Below are 18,506 nucleotides of genomic sequence, written 5' to 3' on the forward strand. Positions count from 1 at the left end.
ACTATGCGGAGCGCAGCGATTCAACTTAATATTTGAGTCTGGGGAGAGACTATTGCTTAAAGGAACACTCTGCCCATTTTCAACCAGCTTTGTATCATTAGAACATCAGTAGTATATCAGAAAACTGTAAACTGTTTTGAAGTCTGTCATTTAATTCGACAGTTATTGAGTGTTAAAGTGTGGACCAGTGACATCACTGGTCCACACTAACTTAAATTAATAACTCATTAACTCAAATCAACTCTCAATAACTGTCAAACTAGATGAATGATGAATAATTTGACAGTTATTGAGAGTTAATTTGAGTTAATGAGTTATTAATTTGAGTTAGTGTGGACCAGTGATGTCACTGGTCCACACTTTAACACTCAATAACTGTCAAATTAAATGACAGACTTCAAAACAGTTTACAGTTTTCTGATATACTACTGATGTTCTAATGATACAAAGCTGGTTGAAAATGGGCGGAGTGTTCCTTTAAGTAACGTTACCAATGTGTTGGTGAAATCCAACATTCTCGTTAGCTTGGTTTCACGCTTTTAATTTGAAGGCCGAAACGGGAAATGGTTTGAGTAGATAGAACGAAGTAGACTCTGGGTCAGTCAATTTTATCATTTTCCCTTCTTCGTCTTCAAAATAAAAGCTTAAAAACAATGAAACGTTCGCCTGTGAAGCCTCGACCTGTTTGGACTATAATAACGTTAAAGAAAACAGCCATCAGCCATGCAGTTTTATACTAATTTTTTGCCAAATGCTTTGAGAAACAACTTCATCAAGCTTGGTCAGAAAAGGTCTGTCTATTCAATGGAAACGGCACCAGTGCGACCTGTCGCATGCGATGCTACCTTCAAGAATGAGGACGTCTGAAACAAGTTATTTTTTAATCACCTATATTAAAACACCTAAGTAAACAATCATCTATTTAGGTAACTCGATGATATTAAGCTTCCTTGCATTACAGACACAACCCTTATGTATTTGCTAAATTTTAGGTTGCTGCTGGTTTTCCTTTTGCTTTGAGCTTATACTGACACCTTGTGGTTTTGATTGCTACTAGATTGTTTGAGGCTGTAGTATGAGCCATGCTCACTGAGCAAAGTGAAACAGTAATTCAGTATGAAGATCAACAATGCTATCAGACAAGAGACTTGAGTAGAGAAAATACATCCATTTAATCAAGATAAGGATGTTTGATTTACAAACTTATTTTTGTACAACAAAAACATGACAGTTCAGTAGATTCATATGCTACAGCAAACAAAAGCTGTGTTTCTAAAAGACCTTCCCAAGTTCCCACTATAAGTTACTGCCCCATCTTCCCCTGAAGACCTCAAGTAGTTTGACCCCTATATATAGATGCAAAGAAAAACATACTTAAGTGTTTCCAGATGTACTAATAGTTATTATGGTAACCTGTGATTCCTGATTAAAATTACAATTTGTACCTAGTTCAGTAGGCACTAGGGATGGGAATCTCCATCACTGAGGCAATGTGATATGCATCTCGATGCACTGCCAACGATTCGATACATCAAAGATGGATACATATGAAGCAACTACCGATACGATACAACTGATACTTCTTCAATTGATTCAGCGAGATACGATGTGATCGTGATGTGATTCAATGCGATGCAAAAGAATGATGCTATGCAATTCACCATATTGAAACAAAACAAGTTTTATTTTGCTTCATAGGCAGTAAATCATAAATTAACTAAACTGCCATTTTAACTTTACAACTTTACTAGTACAGTACTGCAACTCAGTAAGCATCTCATTTATGCTTTTTCTTTAAAGGCATAGGGCCTCTACCAATATAAAAATGATGCAAAGATGTTAGAAACGATGTGATGCGAGTTAATCCCAAATCGCACACTTTTTTTTAACCGGTGCAATCGCATCTTGAACTTTTATGCCAATGCAAGTCGGTGAATCTTCCCTTGCAAGACACCATTCTCAGTAAACCCTTGAGCCCGGGCGCTGTCATGTGAGTAGACAGGAGTTCAGTACAGTCACACAATCATACCTGTGGGAACCATTCATGAGTGGTGTGGCTAATAAGTCAGTTTATTAGTAATAACCGACTGAGAGCAGGTCATCCAGACAGGCTCTCTGCTAGGATGACTCAAAAGCCACCTCCACATGTCTTGATTGAGAGCTGGGGGCTGACGAGGGGGCAGGGTTTTGGGTCAGTGAACTGCTCATATCGATGGTGGAAGATGGAGATGTGGTGCCCTGTATGACAGCAGGGGCAGCAGGAGTCGTTGCATTGGGGGGAAGAACAAAGTCAGATGGAGGCAGAGTCAATCCAGGCAGGTTTAAAGGAGGAAGTGAGGCCAGTGGTGGGAGACCTGCAGAGCACAACATTTTAAGAATAACTATTACTGTACTAACTACATAGGATGCTTTAAATGGTTATCTGCAACATCATCATTGTGATTTTAGTCTTTTTCCTTGGATCTTACGTTGATGAAGTTTGAGTTTTTGTAGGCATCTGTCCTGCCGTGATGGCTACTGCTGGTCATGCTAAAGATGAAATTCTTCCAATATCTCAACAAACTGCACTTTCACTTTCTGTATGCCAGATGTTTTTTTCCCCTACCCAACACCAGGTGTTTAATACAGATAATGAATGACAAATTTACAGATTATTTGTTCAAACATAAAGGCAATTTAATTAAGTAAATGTATGATTTAAGATTTGAATTGAGAGATTAAGAGATATTTATAGATAGATTTTTAATTTAGAATAAGAAAGGGGAAAAAAGTACCTGCTCGTTGTACTCCACCAACTCCAGGTAGCAATACCTTGCCCAGGTCTGGCAAGCTGATATTTAGGTTTGGTAAATTAGGAAAAGGTGGAAGACCTCCAGGTAAGGACATTAAGCCTGCAAAATTAATATTAAGTCAATTAGACAATAGCAGAAGAATGTCATGTAAGCACCAGGACCTGAGGAGTTACAGTCCAAGTTACTTTTCCCAACCTGGTACGGCTGGTAGTGTGGCGGCGGGGTTGATGGACACTGGGATGCTGTGAGGTGAGGGTGGCTGGGTGGGGAGCACCGGGACAGTGGGAGCTCCTGCAACACAGGGAGCAGAAATATTACCATCACATTACCTGTTCAATATCTGTCTGGATTTCTGCACTCAAAGCCTTCAAATTCATCATCTGTGGTAGTTCTTTTTTAATCCACCTCCAGTTTTCCTTTTGTTCCTTGTTCCATGTGTGTGTTGAGGTGGTAAAATGTTCATTCACAAAACTTTGATTTGATCTGCAAATTCACACATCAATTCAAATGGGATATTTTTAGATTTAGAGACAGTAGCATAGCATACCTGTCTGTAGAGCGCTAAGGCCAGTGGGCGGGGGACAGCTGACTGCCAAGCCAGCGAGACCCGGTGGTCCCAGTGCAGTACATGGAGAAGAAGGCAGAGCCGGTGGAATGGTGGGACTGACAGCAGAGAGATGGACCTGATAACCAAAATGTTACTTTAACATGGAGCTGGGACCCAGATGACATGCAAATAATCAATATTCAACTACCTCTATGAAGCCATCTTTAAGTGGAGCAACTGGTTCACTGGGAGTCTGATCTTCACTGATCTTCTTGCCCTCTTCAAATGGCAGTGTAGGTATCCTGTGCAGGTAGCCATAGCCAATCCCACATCCCAGACTGAAGGGACAGAGAAGACAGACTACAATGAGGTGGAACCCCACATCAGCTTTTCAGAACAGCCTGACAACTGCGAGCTACAAGTGTGGGTTACATTTAGCCTTTATTGCACAGTTCAAAGTTGAGAAAACTTGGGAAGTTTGGGGTGGGAGGGTTTGGGTGATGACATGCAACAAAGCTTCTTGGCTGGATTGCAACTGTGGACGTCAGTTACATAGTATGTGGCCTGAATGCCCAACATTAATGAAATCTTTTCCCATATAGCAGTGGTTCCCACATTCATTTTAATCTAACTAAACTAATGTGGGGTCCGGGGACCACCAGGGGTCCCAGGTCCCTGAAGGGTTTAGCAAATTGGTCAGATCTCATCAAACGGGGGTCCTAATGTGGACTAAATTAAGAAATTATATGAAAAAGGTTGAGAATCATATCATACTATAATTCAGGTAAAAACATGAAAATGACCAAAACTGTGATATAAGGTGTCCACTTGACAGCACATAGGAGGGTCAGGTAGAGGATAATGCCTACCTGCCCTCTCCGCCCCAGTCAGAGTTGGGGGTGATGACGACCTCACGGCAGTTGTCCGTGTCGGTGTTGTACACATACAGCTTCAGGCCCTGGCCCTCATGGGTTTCAATGAGGGAGAACAGATCCTCAGTCTGTTGGAAATGAGCAGAAATGCACAGCAGTTAGAAACATGTCACTAATTTGAAGTCACAATCAGCAATCTGCATAGCAGGTACCTCACTGATGACGCTATCGGCTCCTATAATGTAGTCAGTGTGCGGTCTCAGACCAGCCAGGGTCGCAGGGGAATTTGGCTCCACATCCTGGACTCAAAACAACAGGTAGAGCACATCAGGGAATCAACTTTTCTTCATAGCTAATGACAATGAACATTGCATGAGTTTGAAATGATGTATAGGTTATATCTGACTTAATTTCTTAAATCAAAATAGAGTTATCCTCATATTTATTATTTTCCCCTGTGATTTTTCCTATGTTCTCCCCAATTGTACTTGGCCAATTCCCTGTTAGGGTGTCCCGGTCATTGCTTCATCTGGGGAGAACCGTAGACTAAACACATCATCTGCTTATTTTCACCTGACGAGGAGTTTCACCAGCAGGACGTAGCGTGTGGGAGGATCACACTATTCCCCCAGTACCCCTCCCCCTGAACAGAGGAGGCGCTAGTGCGGCCACCAGTCCAGGACAAATACCTTTAATCGGGTAACCCACCTGCAGACACGGCCAATTGTGCCTGTATGGACGCCTGACCAAGCCAGAGGTAACATGGGGGCTTGAACCTGCAACCCTCATGTTCGTAGGCAGGGAATCTACCGATGCACTATCCGGACACCCAAGTTATCCACATATCCATGATCTTTGAATGTTACTTTATGCTTGTGTTAAATAAGGAAGAAGGCACATACCCAATTTGACCAGATAGTATATCAAATCTTTGATGCTTAATATCTCAGAACCATATAATTCCAAGATCACAATCGTTTAAACATATAAATCACATGTCAGATTGTGGGTATTTCAGGCCCCTTGGGGATATTTCATCGTCAGAATGGGTCAAGAGAGCCCACTCACCAGGACATGCCAAACATTTTCATTGGCTCCTTCGAAGCTGCAGAAGCGAATGCTGACTCCCAGAAGCCCCTGGCCTCCCCACATGTTGCTGGGGGTGACGGTGGTCTCCCTCATGTCCAGCGTCTTGCTGCTGTACACCTGCATCTTGACGGGTCTCTCCACATTCACCTTCAGCACCTCTTTCAGGTTGTCATTGTCTCTGTTCTGTCAATGGCAGATGAGCAGAGACTTAATTGAAGCAGCAGGTCTGACAGTGAGAGAAAATGATATTCATGCCATGTAACTGAACTTACCAATCTGGTGTCAGAGATGGAAATTATGAAATCAAAGAATGGCTCCAGTCCTGCACGGTGACCAGGGGAATTTTCCTGCACCTGCAAAATAAAAGTATTGTAAATAGAGAAAAATAGAGAGACTAGAGACTAATGTGAAATTGTCCATTACAAAAGAGATAGCTAGAGAGGTTAAAATAGTACAACTGGAATAATAAATTATATCACTCTTTCACATACAATACCTACAAAAATGTTGTTGATAAACGCTATCAAAATTATTATGGGCTCCAAAATGTAATTATCAACAATACTTCCAATATGTTTTGCTCCTTCAGTTTTTAAACAGTATACCGTTATCAGAAATTTCCTGTTGGAGGGAAATAGACCTCGGATTAGTATGCAGAGGATTTATACACCCACAGAAAGAGGAGCATTAGTCCTTCAAAATGTGGAACTGTAGAATGCTGCTTTTGAAATGTGAAAACTGGTCAAACACTGGAGGAGAGAGGGAGCAGAGCAGGGAGGGGTAGAGATGGCGCCCTCTGGGCCAATACATGTTTTATCTCAGGAATCAGATAGAGATGAACACTTACAGGACATCAACCCTATTCTCATCCTTATCAAAAATGATTTAGTCTCATTGTTTTATATGATGTAATGTATTACAATACATTACATCAGGATGTGTAACTAGATGAAAATAATATATACAACTTCAAAAAATGCTTCTGAAATACTACTAATTTAAAGACAAACAGGAGAGATTGTTTCTGTTCCTTATTCAAAACAGATAGCATATTTTGTGTTGTAGAATATTATGTCACTGAACTGTGACATCTGAAAAATGTAAGAGTTGCATGGCAGAATTACTTGCGATCTGGTCTGAAACAGATTGTTATGAAATTATGGCTGAAAATGATAGCAAACAATGGTCGTAAATAATATCAGAGTACAAACAGTCTGCAGATTTTACTTTACTCCTACTTGACTGCATGCACTGTAGGAATAACCTGTTGGACAGGATAAGGCCGGAAAGTGCATGAAGCACCCTTTAGACAGCCATTACATAGGACCCCAAGAATGTCTGTTATGTGATGGATGTCCAGTCAAATGTGTAGGTGAAGGTGATATTAAAGCATAAGAGGAAGATATGTGTACCGTTGTCGGGCTCATGTCGGGCTCCACAGAACTATGACACAAATCTAAGACCAATCAGAACAAATTAAAATTTGTTTCCAAGAAGATTAAGTCTCATGATTGGATGATTGGTCAGATTGGATGCCTGTGGGCAAGTGGTGACCAGGGGTGCTGGAAGTGGGGGTGCTTGTGGTGCTACAGCACCCTCTGCTGTTTTGTATTGGAATTGTAATGTCAATTAAAACAATTATATTTAGGGTTTAATTGAAGACTATGAGCAAAGCAAAGAGGGTGGAGATGTTATTTTTGATGTTTGGTTTATAATAAGATAATAAAATATAATACTAAATAAGTTTAGTGTATCTGCCTGTGTTGCTGTCTGTGTAGTGTAAAATGACCTAAAGGGAGAGCAGGTGGTGACATGAAAGTGAGTGAGAAAAGGAGAAAATACTGAATAATGACATCATAACAGATAACAGAACCTAATGTTAATTTAAAATGAGATATTCCTCTAAACATGGCTAAAAACATCCAAACGTCCCAAAAAACACCAATTTTTCCCCTTGCAGTCCCTTCCTTGCACCACCCATTACTTAAAAACAGTTCCAGTGTCCCTGGTGGTGACTGGTCAGACATTCATTTTTCCATAGACATTTTGTAAAATGCTTATAAAAAAATAGATTTGCTTGGTCAAACAAAGCGATTCAGTTATATTTAGAATCAGCATTTTACTTGGACAATTTTATTTTTTATTTTTTATCTCGTTTTCCCCCATCTCGTGTCCGAGTGTAATGTTCTGGGGGGTGTAGGGGGGCCCCTGGGAGCTTCAGTGCCCAGGGGCCCCTGGGGGTGTTAATCTGGCCTTGCTAGTAGGTGATGGTTTCAAGATCTGAATGTGAAAGATGCTTTAGTTTCTTTCTCTATTTTCATACTCTGGGCCTGGCTTGTTTGAATTTATGGTGTGTTGTAAGCCCATGCGGGCTCGGCATACAATTGTATGCATGACACATAATAAAATGTTTTTCTGTCTGTCACCAGACAGGGGGAACTATTCTGTGAAATCACCTCCTTTTAGTCTTTGGTTGGATTGGAAAACTGCATATAGTTATATATATATATATATATATATATATATATATATATATATATATATGCATGGCATATAGTTGCCCATTCCTGGTATTGCCCTGTATGTTGCAACTATTAAAGGAGAATTTCGGTTTTTCTTAACCTGGACCCATCTCCTGGCAATAATTATGATTTGGCCACTCACCCAGCGATGTCCGCGGCGTTTCTGGCCGTCCTAGCGTTGTTTTGAGATCAATAGCGTCCAAGTCAGTTGTAAAATGGAGCTGATTTGGGGCCAAGTGTGAGCCTGTCTTTCCTGCATCTAAATAGCTATTTTTATTCCCGTTTTCGCCACATATCGTAATAATGTGATCCCTCAACATCCACCAGAGTGATATTTCGCCCCAGGCCATTTCCTGGACTCTCACAGGGATCAAATTACCTCAAACGTGATCTCGGTCACCAAGTCTCATGAAGTCCCGCGATACTTTCCTGCTGACTGGCCAACTACAGGTAGGACGCTTTGCGGTGGTGGTTTTAGCGTAACCTATGTGGGGTTTGGCATAACCTTCGTTATTTCGAATCCCACATAGGTTACGCCAAACCCCACATAGGTTACGCTAAAACCACCACCGCAAAGCGTGTACCTGTAGTTGGCCAGCCGGCAGTAAAGTATCGCGGGACTTCACGAGACTTGGTGACCGAGATCACGTTTGAGGTAATTTGATCCCTGTGAGAGTCCAGGAAATGGCCTGGCGCGAAATATCACTCTGGTGGATGTTGAGGGATCACATTATTACAATATGTGGTGAAAACGGGAATAAAAATAGCTATTTAGATGCAGGAAAGACAGGCTCACACTTGGCCCCAAATCAACTCCATTTTACAACTGACTTGGACGCTATTGATCTCAAAACAACGCTAGGACGGCCAGAAACGCCGCGGACATCGCTGGGTGAGTGGCCAAATCATAATTATTGCCAGGAGATGGGTCCAGGTTAAAAAAAAACTAAATTCTCCTTTAATATTTACGGTATTTTTCTTTTGAAATGTAAACTATAAAGGGGGGATGCTGGTGGCAGGAAAAGGGAATTGCAGGCCTAGTTCTACATCAAAGCAATGGTATTACAAAAGGAGAGCACACACCCCACCTACAAACAACTTGCATACTGCGGCTTGATCTAAGTACTGTATGCATATGAATTCACTCACAAAGTAAAAAATAAAATAAACAATGCTAATAATTTAGCATTGTGACCTTTTGGATCTTATATTTTACCGTAACACTCTGCTCTTTTCTTTTGATCCATTTTATGTAAAGCACTTTGAAAATTGACTCCGTGTATGAATGTGCTATACAAATAAAGTGCCTTGCCTTGCCTTGCATAGCGGCCACACCGGTTATTCTGGTAAATAGTTGACCAAAGCTTTATCCTGAATTCTACCAAAGCTACAAAAGAGCTATCAAGAGACAAGATCAAGATACGTCAACCTGATCGAGTCCACACAAATGCACATGTCCAAGCCAATACCGCTTGAACTCTACATCTCTTCTGATGCTGATTTATGATAGTAACGTTGGAGACGTTGGAGGTTGGAGACCACATTGCATTAATATGTGGAACTGGTATGTAGCAATAGGACGGAGGATTCTCTTTTTTTGTAGTTTTTTGTTTTTCTCACATAGCTGCATCTATTCTAGACTCGTTTTTGTAAAGCAGCTGGCACGCATGCCTGAAAACCCGCCAATGGAACATAACACTTGTGACATCAATCACCTTGCTGTACAGTAGCCTGTACACAATCAAGAGACCTCTGGGTTGGGTGAGTGATGTCACAAGTGTTATATGCCCACATGGCTTTATACAGTATATACTAGGCATCTCGCGCGCTCGATTCCTTTGCCCATCCTGCAGCTTGCCAATCTGGCCCTGCAGCTCGCATTCGCAGCTTGGCCGATGCGCGGCCTTGCCCGCAGCTCGGCTGCTGTGTGGCCTTGCCTGCCCTATAGACCAAATCAGCGGGGATATTTACATTTACTTCCGGTTACCCCTGGGTCCACACATTATAATGGCGGTGGACGGCACAAACTGACGTGTTGAAGACAAAAACAGACAAAGAAGACAAAAATGGTTCGTCCGTGTTGTGTTGTTGTTTAATATCATTCATAACAACACTTTCACTAACGTTAGTGGAGACCAGACTAGCTAATTTACCTGTTGGACCAGACCAGAGTAGACTTGAAGCTAAATTAAATTAACGTGGCGTCAGTAGCTCTGTCTGTAACGTTAACGAGTCTGCAAAAAAACAGCGAGTTTGACAGACAAACAAACGTTATTAGCTAGCTAACACTACATAAAACAAACACAGAAGAAAGGCTAGATACGTCGGACAAGCATGTTTACCAACCGTTTAACCATTTAAATTGAAAGTAGTCGGCCGAAAACAACGAGAGGGTTTGACAGCATTTATTTGACAACACGCACATTTAAACCTGCTGCCTTCCCCAAGTGGTACCCGGAAGTAAATTTGTTTACATGGTGACGTCACGGTGATTTGGTCTATTGGCAGGAAATACGACGTTTACTCACTAATGCCCCCTACACTTCCGGTTGCTCCAGATGAATGATTTTTGTTTTTTCAAAGACAGAAAAGTGGATTTTTTGCAACAATTTGGAAGCGGCAACTATATTTATTTAAAAGAAGAAGATTTTGGCCATCGGATAGCGTCTTCACTTCAAGTTTCTGGCTCAGGTAAGGGTTCGTTTTTATACCTAGACGTGAGAGCGGCACGATTGTCTGATTGGATGCGTCGTGGGTCGCCGGGCGCTAATGCTCAGTATGAGCGAGAAGCGCCCGGCTAGCGGGGTAAATAACACCTGCTTTACCACCTCAAAACGGTTGCTGTGAAAAGGGGTAGGCCTATATTAAACAAAGAGTGTGTTTGGCTAACGTTGTAAACATACGTTTTGTTTGCAAGCTTCTCTCGTGCACAACGAAGAACTTAAGATATTAACGTTTAATAATTGCACCAGCTGCAGTTGACAACTACGGTTGTTGTTAGCTGGTCTCTCTCTATCCCACTCCCTGTCTCTCTTTCCCTCTCTCTCACGCGCACTGACGCAGCACGCTGTGTTTCTGACGGGCACATCACGAGAGGAAAATAGTTCTCACTCTGAGGACGTGGTAGCCTTCAGATCCTCCACCAGGTATCTCGAAGCTCTGAGATCCTCCCATGGTGTCTCCCTGGATGTTAGCTTAGCTAGCTGTTTTGTTTAGCAGAAGGTTGGCTGTCAGGTCAGGAGGCGACAGTGGCTTGATGTGGTATGTGGTTCATGATGTGGTTCCGGAGTGCGAGCACTTCCGGAATGGGACAACTAGCACAGAGCACGCCCCCTACAGAGCACGCCCCCTAAGTACAGAGCACGCCCATAGGCGAATCTATTACACTATATTTACTGTCAATGATCACACTATTACCCCTATTATCATGTTGTTACTAAGCTACAAAAATATCGTATATACGGAAGATGAACATTCCAACTTACTTCCTTGACAGCTAGATCCACATTTTTCTTCTCGCCAATTCTCAATGGCTTCCTTGTTTTGCTCAGGAGTACAAACAAACTTTAACTGGCAATTTTTTACATTTGTTGTCTGCGCAGTCCCTCACACAACAGCTTTTAGCTATTCAAGGAAAATGATGCTGGTCCCATAGAGACAGTCCGCATGTCTGGGAACGCCCACAAAATGTTAAACGGCTGGCGCGCAAGTGGGGTAATACCGCCAATATATCTCATGGCCTGACTCACCAAAAGACGATGCTGCGGCTCTAAACTACAGGTTTGGGGGTTCTAGAGCAGAACACAAGACGTCTGCTCAGATGTGCGTTTACTGCGGTGGTTAAATCCCCGATCGTGTCTGCCTGGGCTGGGCTATCAGCTAAATTCTAACTTTGCTGAATGGATTGAACGGGGGAATTTACCCCACCCTGACCCCGCCCCCAGCAAGGCTGAGCCAGCTAACTCAGCGTCTATTGTGGGCGTTCCTAGAGCCTGTATGGGCGTTCCCAGACATGTGGACTGTCTCTATGGGAGTGAACGAAGTGATTTCCCCCGTGATGGGCGTGGCCTATTTCATGCAGTGTCTCTATACAGGCAGACATCAAATGTAATGCTAACCAAGACATGTTAAAGGTCGGATGGCTTTACCAGTAATCAACCCACTTAGTTTGTATCATTAATAATCTAGGTAATATAAGCACATCCGCAGTGTTTACCTCTCTCTGTGTTTTCCTCATGGAGATCTCCCATTTCCTCCTCTGCCAAAGCCTCCTTTCTGATGCCTGCATCACAACGGAGCTGCGGCAGTTGTGCTGTAGAGGCAGAATCGGCTGTTATTGTTTATTTTTATTTTTTAAGTATGCGCACATCCATGGAGAATCGCATGGAGAGCCTTCACAGCCCTGTGACTTGCAGCTGGTGGCGGAATTTCTCCAGACAAAGCAGGAGCAAATTCACCATGAGGTTATTCTCGCTGGCCAGCCTCTTCTCCCTTCCGTCCTCGGACAGAAGGGAGAAGAGGCTGGCCAGCGAGACTACCATGAGGTAAACAGAAAGAGAAGGCAAAACACTGGCCATGTGCTTATTTTACCCAGATGATACAAAGTGGGTTGATTACCGGTAAAGCCATCCTTTAATCAATGTAAAAGGAAACACTGGGGAAAACAGGGAGAAGGATACGGCCTCCACAGAGAAGCCAGTGACAGAGATTTCAGAATCACTTTTACAACAGCGCTCTCCTTAAACACTGATGAGAATAGTTCATTGTGCAATCAAATGATGAAAACCTGGCTCACTTGGTCTCAGAACTTTAGAGACTTTTTTTATTGGTCATGGGCCGACTATTCCACTGGCTAGAATATGATGGGAGCTCCTCCAGTAGAGAGTAAGTATAGAGGTAATATGGTGAGAGGAGTCTACTGTAGCTGCTCTCTAACTGAAGTGTGTAAAGAGGGAATGGTGAGAGGAGTCTACTGTAGCTGCTCTCTAACTGAAGTCTGTATAGACGTTTATTTCTGTTTCCTTCATCCCTCACAGAACTATAGGCTTTACTACTTGCAGCATGGTTCAATATCCCATTGCACACAAGACTTGTATGGCAGCATTACGCTGAGAATTGACGCTACAGAAGCATGTTCTCAAGGCAAAGGATGGCCCTACTCCTCATGAGGTACTTGATATTCATTTGTTGTCATTCTATTGTTAGGTGTTTACATTTTTGTCCCCTCCATGTATGTTTATGCTTAAAATTGCCATAGATTGCCAGAGATAGTATTGTGTATTTTTTCAGGTAAGCAATAGTTTATAGTTTACATTATGTTTGCATTATTCAACATAATTTAGGTCACTTCTATTGCTCCTTAGTAAATAATAATTGTATGGTGATATATAAGTTGATTATATCGTAAACAATATAATAATTTAACGTAAGACTTGATTCATTCATTGTTCCCAGTACTACATCAGATCTTCAAATGCGTTATTTTCTATCAGTGAGAAATATACTGTCCACACAGTGACACTTACTGTTCCAAGGAGCAAATAAATAAACTCTGTATTTCACCAGCAGCCTGCTGACGCCTTAAAACCCTGCAATCACCATTCCTCTCAGGCCCGTTCTCTATATAGCTCTCTCTCTCCGATTTATGCTCGTTCACTTCTCCAAGGAATTTACAACTCCAGCTGCAAAAAAATGTACAGTATTATACTTACTAGACTTTGACTCAGTGGTTTGCACTGTTGCCTCACAGCAAGAAGTTCCCGGGTTCGAACCCCAGTCCATCCCAGGTCCTTTCTGTGTGGTGTCTAGAGTTTGCATGTTCTCCCCGTGTCTGTGTGGGTTTCCTGTGGGTGCTCCGGTTTCCTCCAACCACCAAAAGACATGTATGTTAGGGTTAATACTCCTGTCAGTACCCCTGACCAAGGCACTGGCAAAAGAACTGGAGTTGGTCCCCGGGCGCTGCACTGCGGCTGCCCACTGCTCCTAGTTCTAGGTAGGTTCCTAGTAGAGGATGGGTCAAATGCAGAGGATGAATTTCCCCCCGGAGGATAAATAAAAGATAACTTAAGTTAACTGAGTACATTTGAATCTATCGTAGACAGTCTGAGGAGGTGGGCAGGACTTGCACAGAAAGGTGGTTAATCATTAAAAAAAAAGCATCAACAGACACATGTTCCCCATCCTCCTGCAGAATTCTGATTAAGCGTGCCAAAGTCATTGTGGCTCACAGAGGAAACAGTAGACCATATTTGAATGGTTTAGAGCACGACATTACTGTCAGGTACTAAAGGCTTGTCCTGTTCATTTAGAGTACACGGTGGCAATCAGCATGCAGGGAACTGGTTAGATGCAGCTCAATGGCTCCTGTGCCCGTGCCTCATGCTTATTCCTTTAGAAAATGTCCAACAGAGACATTTACTAGCAGCCTTTCAACTTTAACAAGCGTCGCATTAGCTTTACACAGCCCAGCCCTGCAGACAGGCAAGTCGCAGTCTGTGGACCATTCATCTCCGGCCTCAAATCTGCTTTCTGCCAAGATTAATCAAGCCTTGGACCATGCGGTCAATAAGACGAGGCTATTTAGAGATCATTGTAAGCCATTATAATGACTTCAGGAGTGAGAGGCCTTTAGCTGCAACAATGAGTGGTTTTACCACGTCAAAGTGCTGAGAGAGATACAGTGGCCTGCTGGCTGGCTCCAAGTAAAGACAAAGGAGTAAACGATAAGCGTAAATCATAAATAAGTATGAACTAAGGGTTAGGTTTATTAAGAATTATTAAGCATTAAATAACCATTAATTAATGTACCCTTATTGTAAAGTGTTGTCATTAAAATAATTGTATGTAGGCTATATTGTATGTGTGTGTGTGTGTGTGTGTGTGTGTGTGTGTGTGTGTGTGTGTGTGTGTGTGTGTGTGTGTGTGTGTGTGTGTGTCTGTGTCTGTGTGCGTGTGCATGTGCGTGCTTGTGTGTGTGTGTGTGTGTGTGTGTGTGTGTGTGTGTGTGTGTGTGTGTGTGTGATATGGGGAGAGCGGGGGGAAGGGTTGGTGGGCGGCCTGCAGTCACTCAGTATCATCATCACCATTTCATTAGACTTGCCTCGCACAATGGGAACGTCAGTATCTATCAGGAAGCTAATGTGCCAGTGATTCCCAGGGGTGGGAGATGTATATTTGGCACATCAGGAAACCAATGACAGGGAGTCATGGATATATGGGAGAGCGGAGTACACAGCTGAGGAGGGATGGATGGGTGGTGGGAAGAGGCTGCATGGAAAGTATCAGTGCAGAGGTGCTGAGGGAGCAGATGGGAGGAAACTTTGCCTCGATCTCACAAACAAAACAAATCCGTCGTGAAAATGAAATAAACACAAATTGGAAAAAGCAACGTAAAAAAAAACGGGAATGCCATGCTCTCTGCTTCATTATACTGTATTATTAAAATGAGTTGTGAATGTTGTCTGTCTGTGTGTGTGAGTGTGTGTGTGTGTGTGTGTGTGTGTGTGTGTGTGTGTGTGTGTGTGTGTGTGTGTGTGTGTGTGTGTGTGTGTGAGAGAGAGAGAGAGAGAGAGAGAGAGAGAGAGAGAGAGAGAGAGAGTTTGTCAGGTGTGAAATGGCGGTGCGCAGACCAGTGCAGAGACAGACATTAGGTATTTCACAGTCTGGTGTTCAGAGCCAGCTCCCCCCTAGAGACAGAGACTAAATGTAGAGAGAGAGAGAGAGAGAGAGAGAGAGAGAGAGAGAGACACACACACACACACACATACACACAGAAGAATAGAGCAGCCGTATTATTTTTCTGGCGTGATAGTGAAGTTTAATAATGCTTGTAATTAGAATTGATGGAGATACTGATGAAGCCCATGAAATACCATTAACATTGATTTTTATGGTCTATATCAGACATCAGGGTCCTGTTGGAAGCTTTACTTAAAACTTCATACATACATACATACATACATACATACATACATACATACATACATACATACATTCATACATACATACTATTATTTATGTTTTTTTCGGATTTTCCCCTCATTTCTCCCCAATTGTACTTGGCCAATTTCCCCCTGCTACCCCGGTCGCTGCTCCACCCTCTGCCTCTGGGGAGAGCCGTAGACTAGCACCATGCTTCCTCCGACACATGCACAGTTGCCAGCCGCTTCTTTTTCACCTGACAGCGGGGAGTTTCACCGGCAGGACGTAGCACATCGGAGGATCACCAGATCACCAGTTCCCTTCCGCCCCAAACAGAGGCCCTGACTGACCAGAGGTGCTAGTGCAGCGCCCATGACACATACCCCTAATTCGGCTTCCCACCCGCAGACACAGCCAAACATGCCTGTATAGACCCCGACCAAGCCGGAGGTAACACGGGGGGCGCGAAGCAGGGAATCTACCGCTACACTACCCGAACGCCCACATACATACATACATACATGCATACATACATACATACATACATACATACACACTAGGGATGTAACGATAACCGGTTTTAATGATAACCGTGATAAAATTCCTTACAATAACCATACCGTTTCAAATTTCCATTATCATTAAAACTGTGGTACCGTGATTACCATGTTACCATGATTACAGTGCTTTGAAAAACATGGTAAATACTGTCCATCATCAACCAAAGTTGGCAACCGTCTCCCAGATGCAAACGTGCAGCCTTGGAGAAATGATTTCAGTGAGTGTATCAATCATTTTAGGTCTGAGTTTTCAATATAAAACTTGGCGAAGTGATTTCTGTGAGTCTCTCAGTACTTTTTGAACATTTTCAGCACATTTTAACAAACCGTGATAATACGATAACCGTGATAATTTTGGTCACGATAATCGTGATGTGAAATTTTCATACTGTTACATCTCTAATACATACATACAATACATACTGTACATGCATGCATACATACATACTGTACATACATACATACTGTACGTATGTACATACATACATACATAGTAATGAATAGAGTAATTATTAATAATATTGGTTCCACCTCATTGGCAGAGTGATGTAACTTGTCTCCGTTGGCCATTTGTCTGTAGTTACTAGACTGTGACAACTATAGGAGCTATAGGCCTGCCTTCATTAGCATCTAATCATTATAAGATTCTCAGACACCTGCTTCCAAATTATCCATGTAATTATGCTTTGGCACAATTAACCTCTGACAATATCAGCGCCATCCTTAGAGCAGCAAACACTTTAGATGTGGGAAGTGGGAAGAAGTGGAGGATCAGGGTTATGATTTCTATTAGCCCATTATGACCCGTTATTTCTTTAATCCTGCGTGCCTCTTGTAACTTTGCAAAGCAGCCAGTGACACCAGGGTCCATAATGATCGCTGCACTCAACCATGAAACAAAGAGGCAGCGTCTGGTGGAGGATGGGAGGAGGGCCGCTGATACAGCCGCTCCCTGTATGGCTGTGTGCAGAAATAAAATGCAGCCAGGCAGAGCCTTGAAATTGGCTCCTCGGGATTTTTTTTCTTAAGAGAGCACAGTCTAATGCATTTTATGATAAATATCTTAAAAGTGCGAGTAATGAGAAGAGTGGAGGAGTCAGTGAGGGGGTTCATGAAATCTCAGCTGTGGGACGATCAGACAATAAAATGTCCCTCCAGGGTGATTAATCTGACCAGTGGTTAGTGACGACCAGGTTGACTGCACAGATTTACAAAAAATCAAGAAGTTACCATGAAAAGAAAAAAAAAACACACATTTACCCGAATGTGCTCCTTGGAACATAGACTATACAAGGCCATAACAGATTGCTTAATTATTTTTTATCACATTGTCAATCATTCTCCATATACTTTGAATTATTCCACGTGTGCCTAAAGCTTGGATACATTTACCAGGACAGAGGTAGACAGAAGTCTACTCATGCAGTACTTTAGCTCTCCACCGTGATGCCATCAACCTGTCTTAGATTGACTGATAATCCGTGCCCGAAGGCTGAGAGTCTTTTAAGGTAAAGAAGATACTCTCATATCAGTGCTGTTCACCATGCATAAACTATCTAATGATGCTATCACAAAATGGAAGACTTCATATCCATGCAATAGGTACAAGAATGAATGAATGGTCAAACTCTGGGTTCTGTCAGTTGTATTGTAGAATGGCAGCAGACTGAAAAGGTACACATTTATTAAATTCCAGGGCATGGCTGATCACAGGTCCTCTTACAAACTGAAAATGGCCCCAACAGAAGTTCTAAAGCTAAGATATTTATTAGTGCTGTAAGTACAACAGTAATACTTTGCAAATGACGGCATGAGGTTAAAGTGCCTACATTGAATTTGACAAGGGACATTTCATCCCACTAATTCAGGAATGTACAATAGTTCAACCAATCTTATTACAGTAGCAAACACTGTGCATTGTATTGTTCAAGCAGACGCTCCATGACAAAGAATCCCTGTCTCTCACATCATGTCATTTCTCAAGGGAAAAGTGTGCATATAGTGAACGTGTACAGTAAGACACAGAATTATGCATAATAAGACTACAGATTTAAAATTTGCAGTACAGTATTGACCCTTTCGTGAAATGAGATACTTCAGTTAACACATTAAGTAATACAATCATCTGTCCCTAGAATAAAAGCTCCCCCAGGTCGTGGTTTAGCATTGTGCTTTTTATCATGAACAAAGCACTGGCAGTAGCA

The 18,506-nt window shown here is 42.4% G+C and overlaps 1 protein-coding gene across 1 annotated transcript; it reads right to left on the reverse strand.

Annotated features, from left to right (window-relative positions):
- Positions 1 to 1,153: 1,153 nt before the first annotated feature.
- On the reverse strand, positions 1,154 to 11,078 carry LOC310779056 (Golgi reassembly-stacking protein 2-like). Its single transcript, XM_083639553.1, has 10 exons — positions 10,934 to 11,078; positions 5,573 to 5,653; positions 5,280 to 5,483; positions 4,424 to 4,510; positions 4,209 to 4,339; positions 3,548 to 3,677; positions 3,340 to 3,475; positions 2,988 to 3,083; positions 2,775 to 2,891; positions 1,154 to 2,354 (listed from the first exon to the last, which is right to left on the reverse strand). Exons 1-10 carry the CDS (start codon positions 10,994 to 10,996, stop codon positions 2,119 to 2,121), a joined length of 1,281 nt encoding a protein of 426 aa, XP_083495679.1. The 5' UTR covers positions 10,997 to 11,078; the 3' UTR covers positions 1,154 to 2,118.
- Positions 11,079 to 18,506: the final 7,428 nt, after the last annotated feature.

The sequence above is a fragment of the Poromitra crassiceps genome, assembly GCF_964638095.1.
Source record: "Poromitra crassiceps genome assembly, chromosome: 6".
NCBI lineage: Eukaryota > Metazoa > Chordata > Actinopteri > Beryciformes > Melamphaidae > Poromitra > Poromitra crassiceps.

Excerpts from the sequence above, each read along its gene's own strand:
- LOC310779056 (XM_083639553.1), bottom strand. The coding sequence starts at position 10,996 with ATGGGAGGATCTCAGAGCTTCGAGATACCTGGTGGAGGATCTGAAGGC. Across the intron at positions 4,511-5,279 it reads AAAATGTTTGGCATGTCCTG|GATGTGGAGCCAAATTCCCC; the intron begins GTGAGTGGGCTC and ends TTTTGAGTCCAG. Across the intron at positions 3,084-3,339 it reads CCTTAGCGCTCTACAGACAG|GAGCTCCCACTGTCCCGGTG; the intron begins GTATGCTATGCT and ends CCTGTGTTGCAG.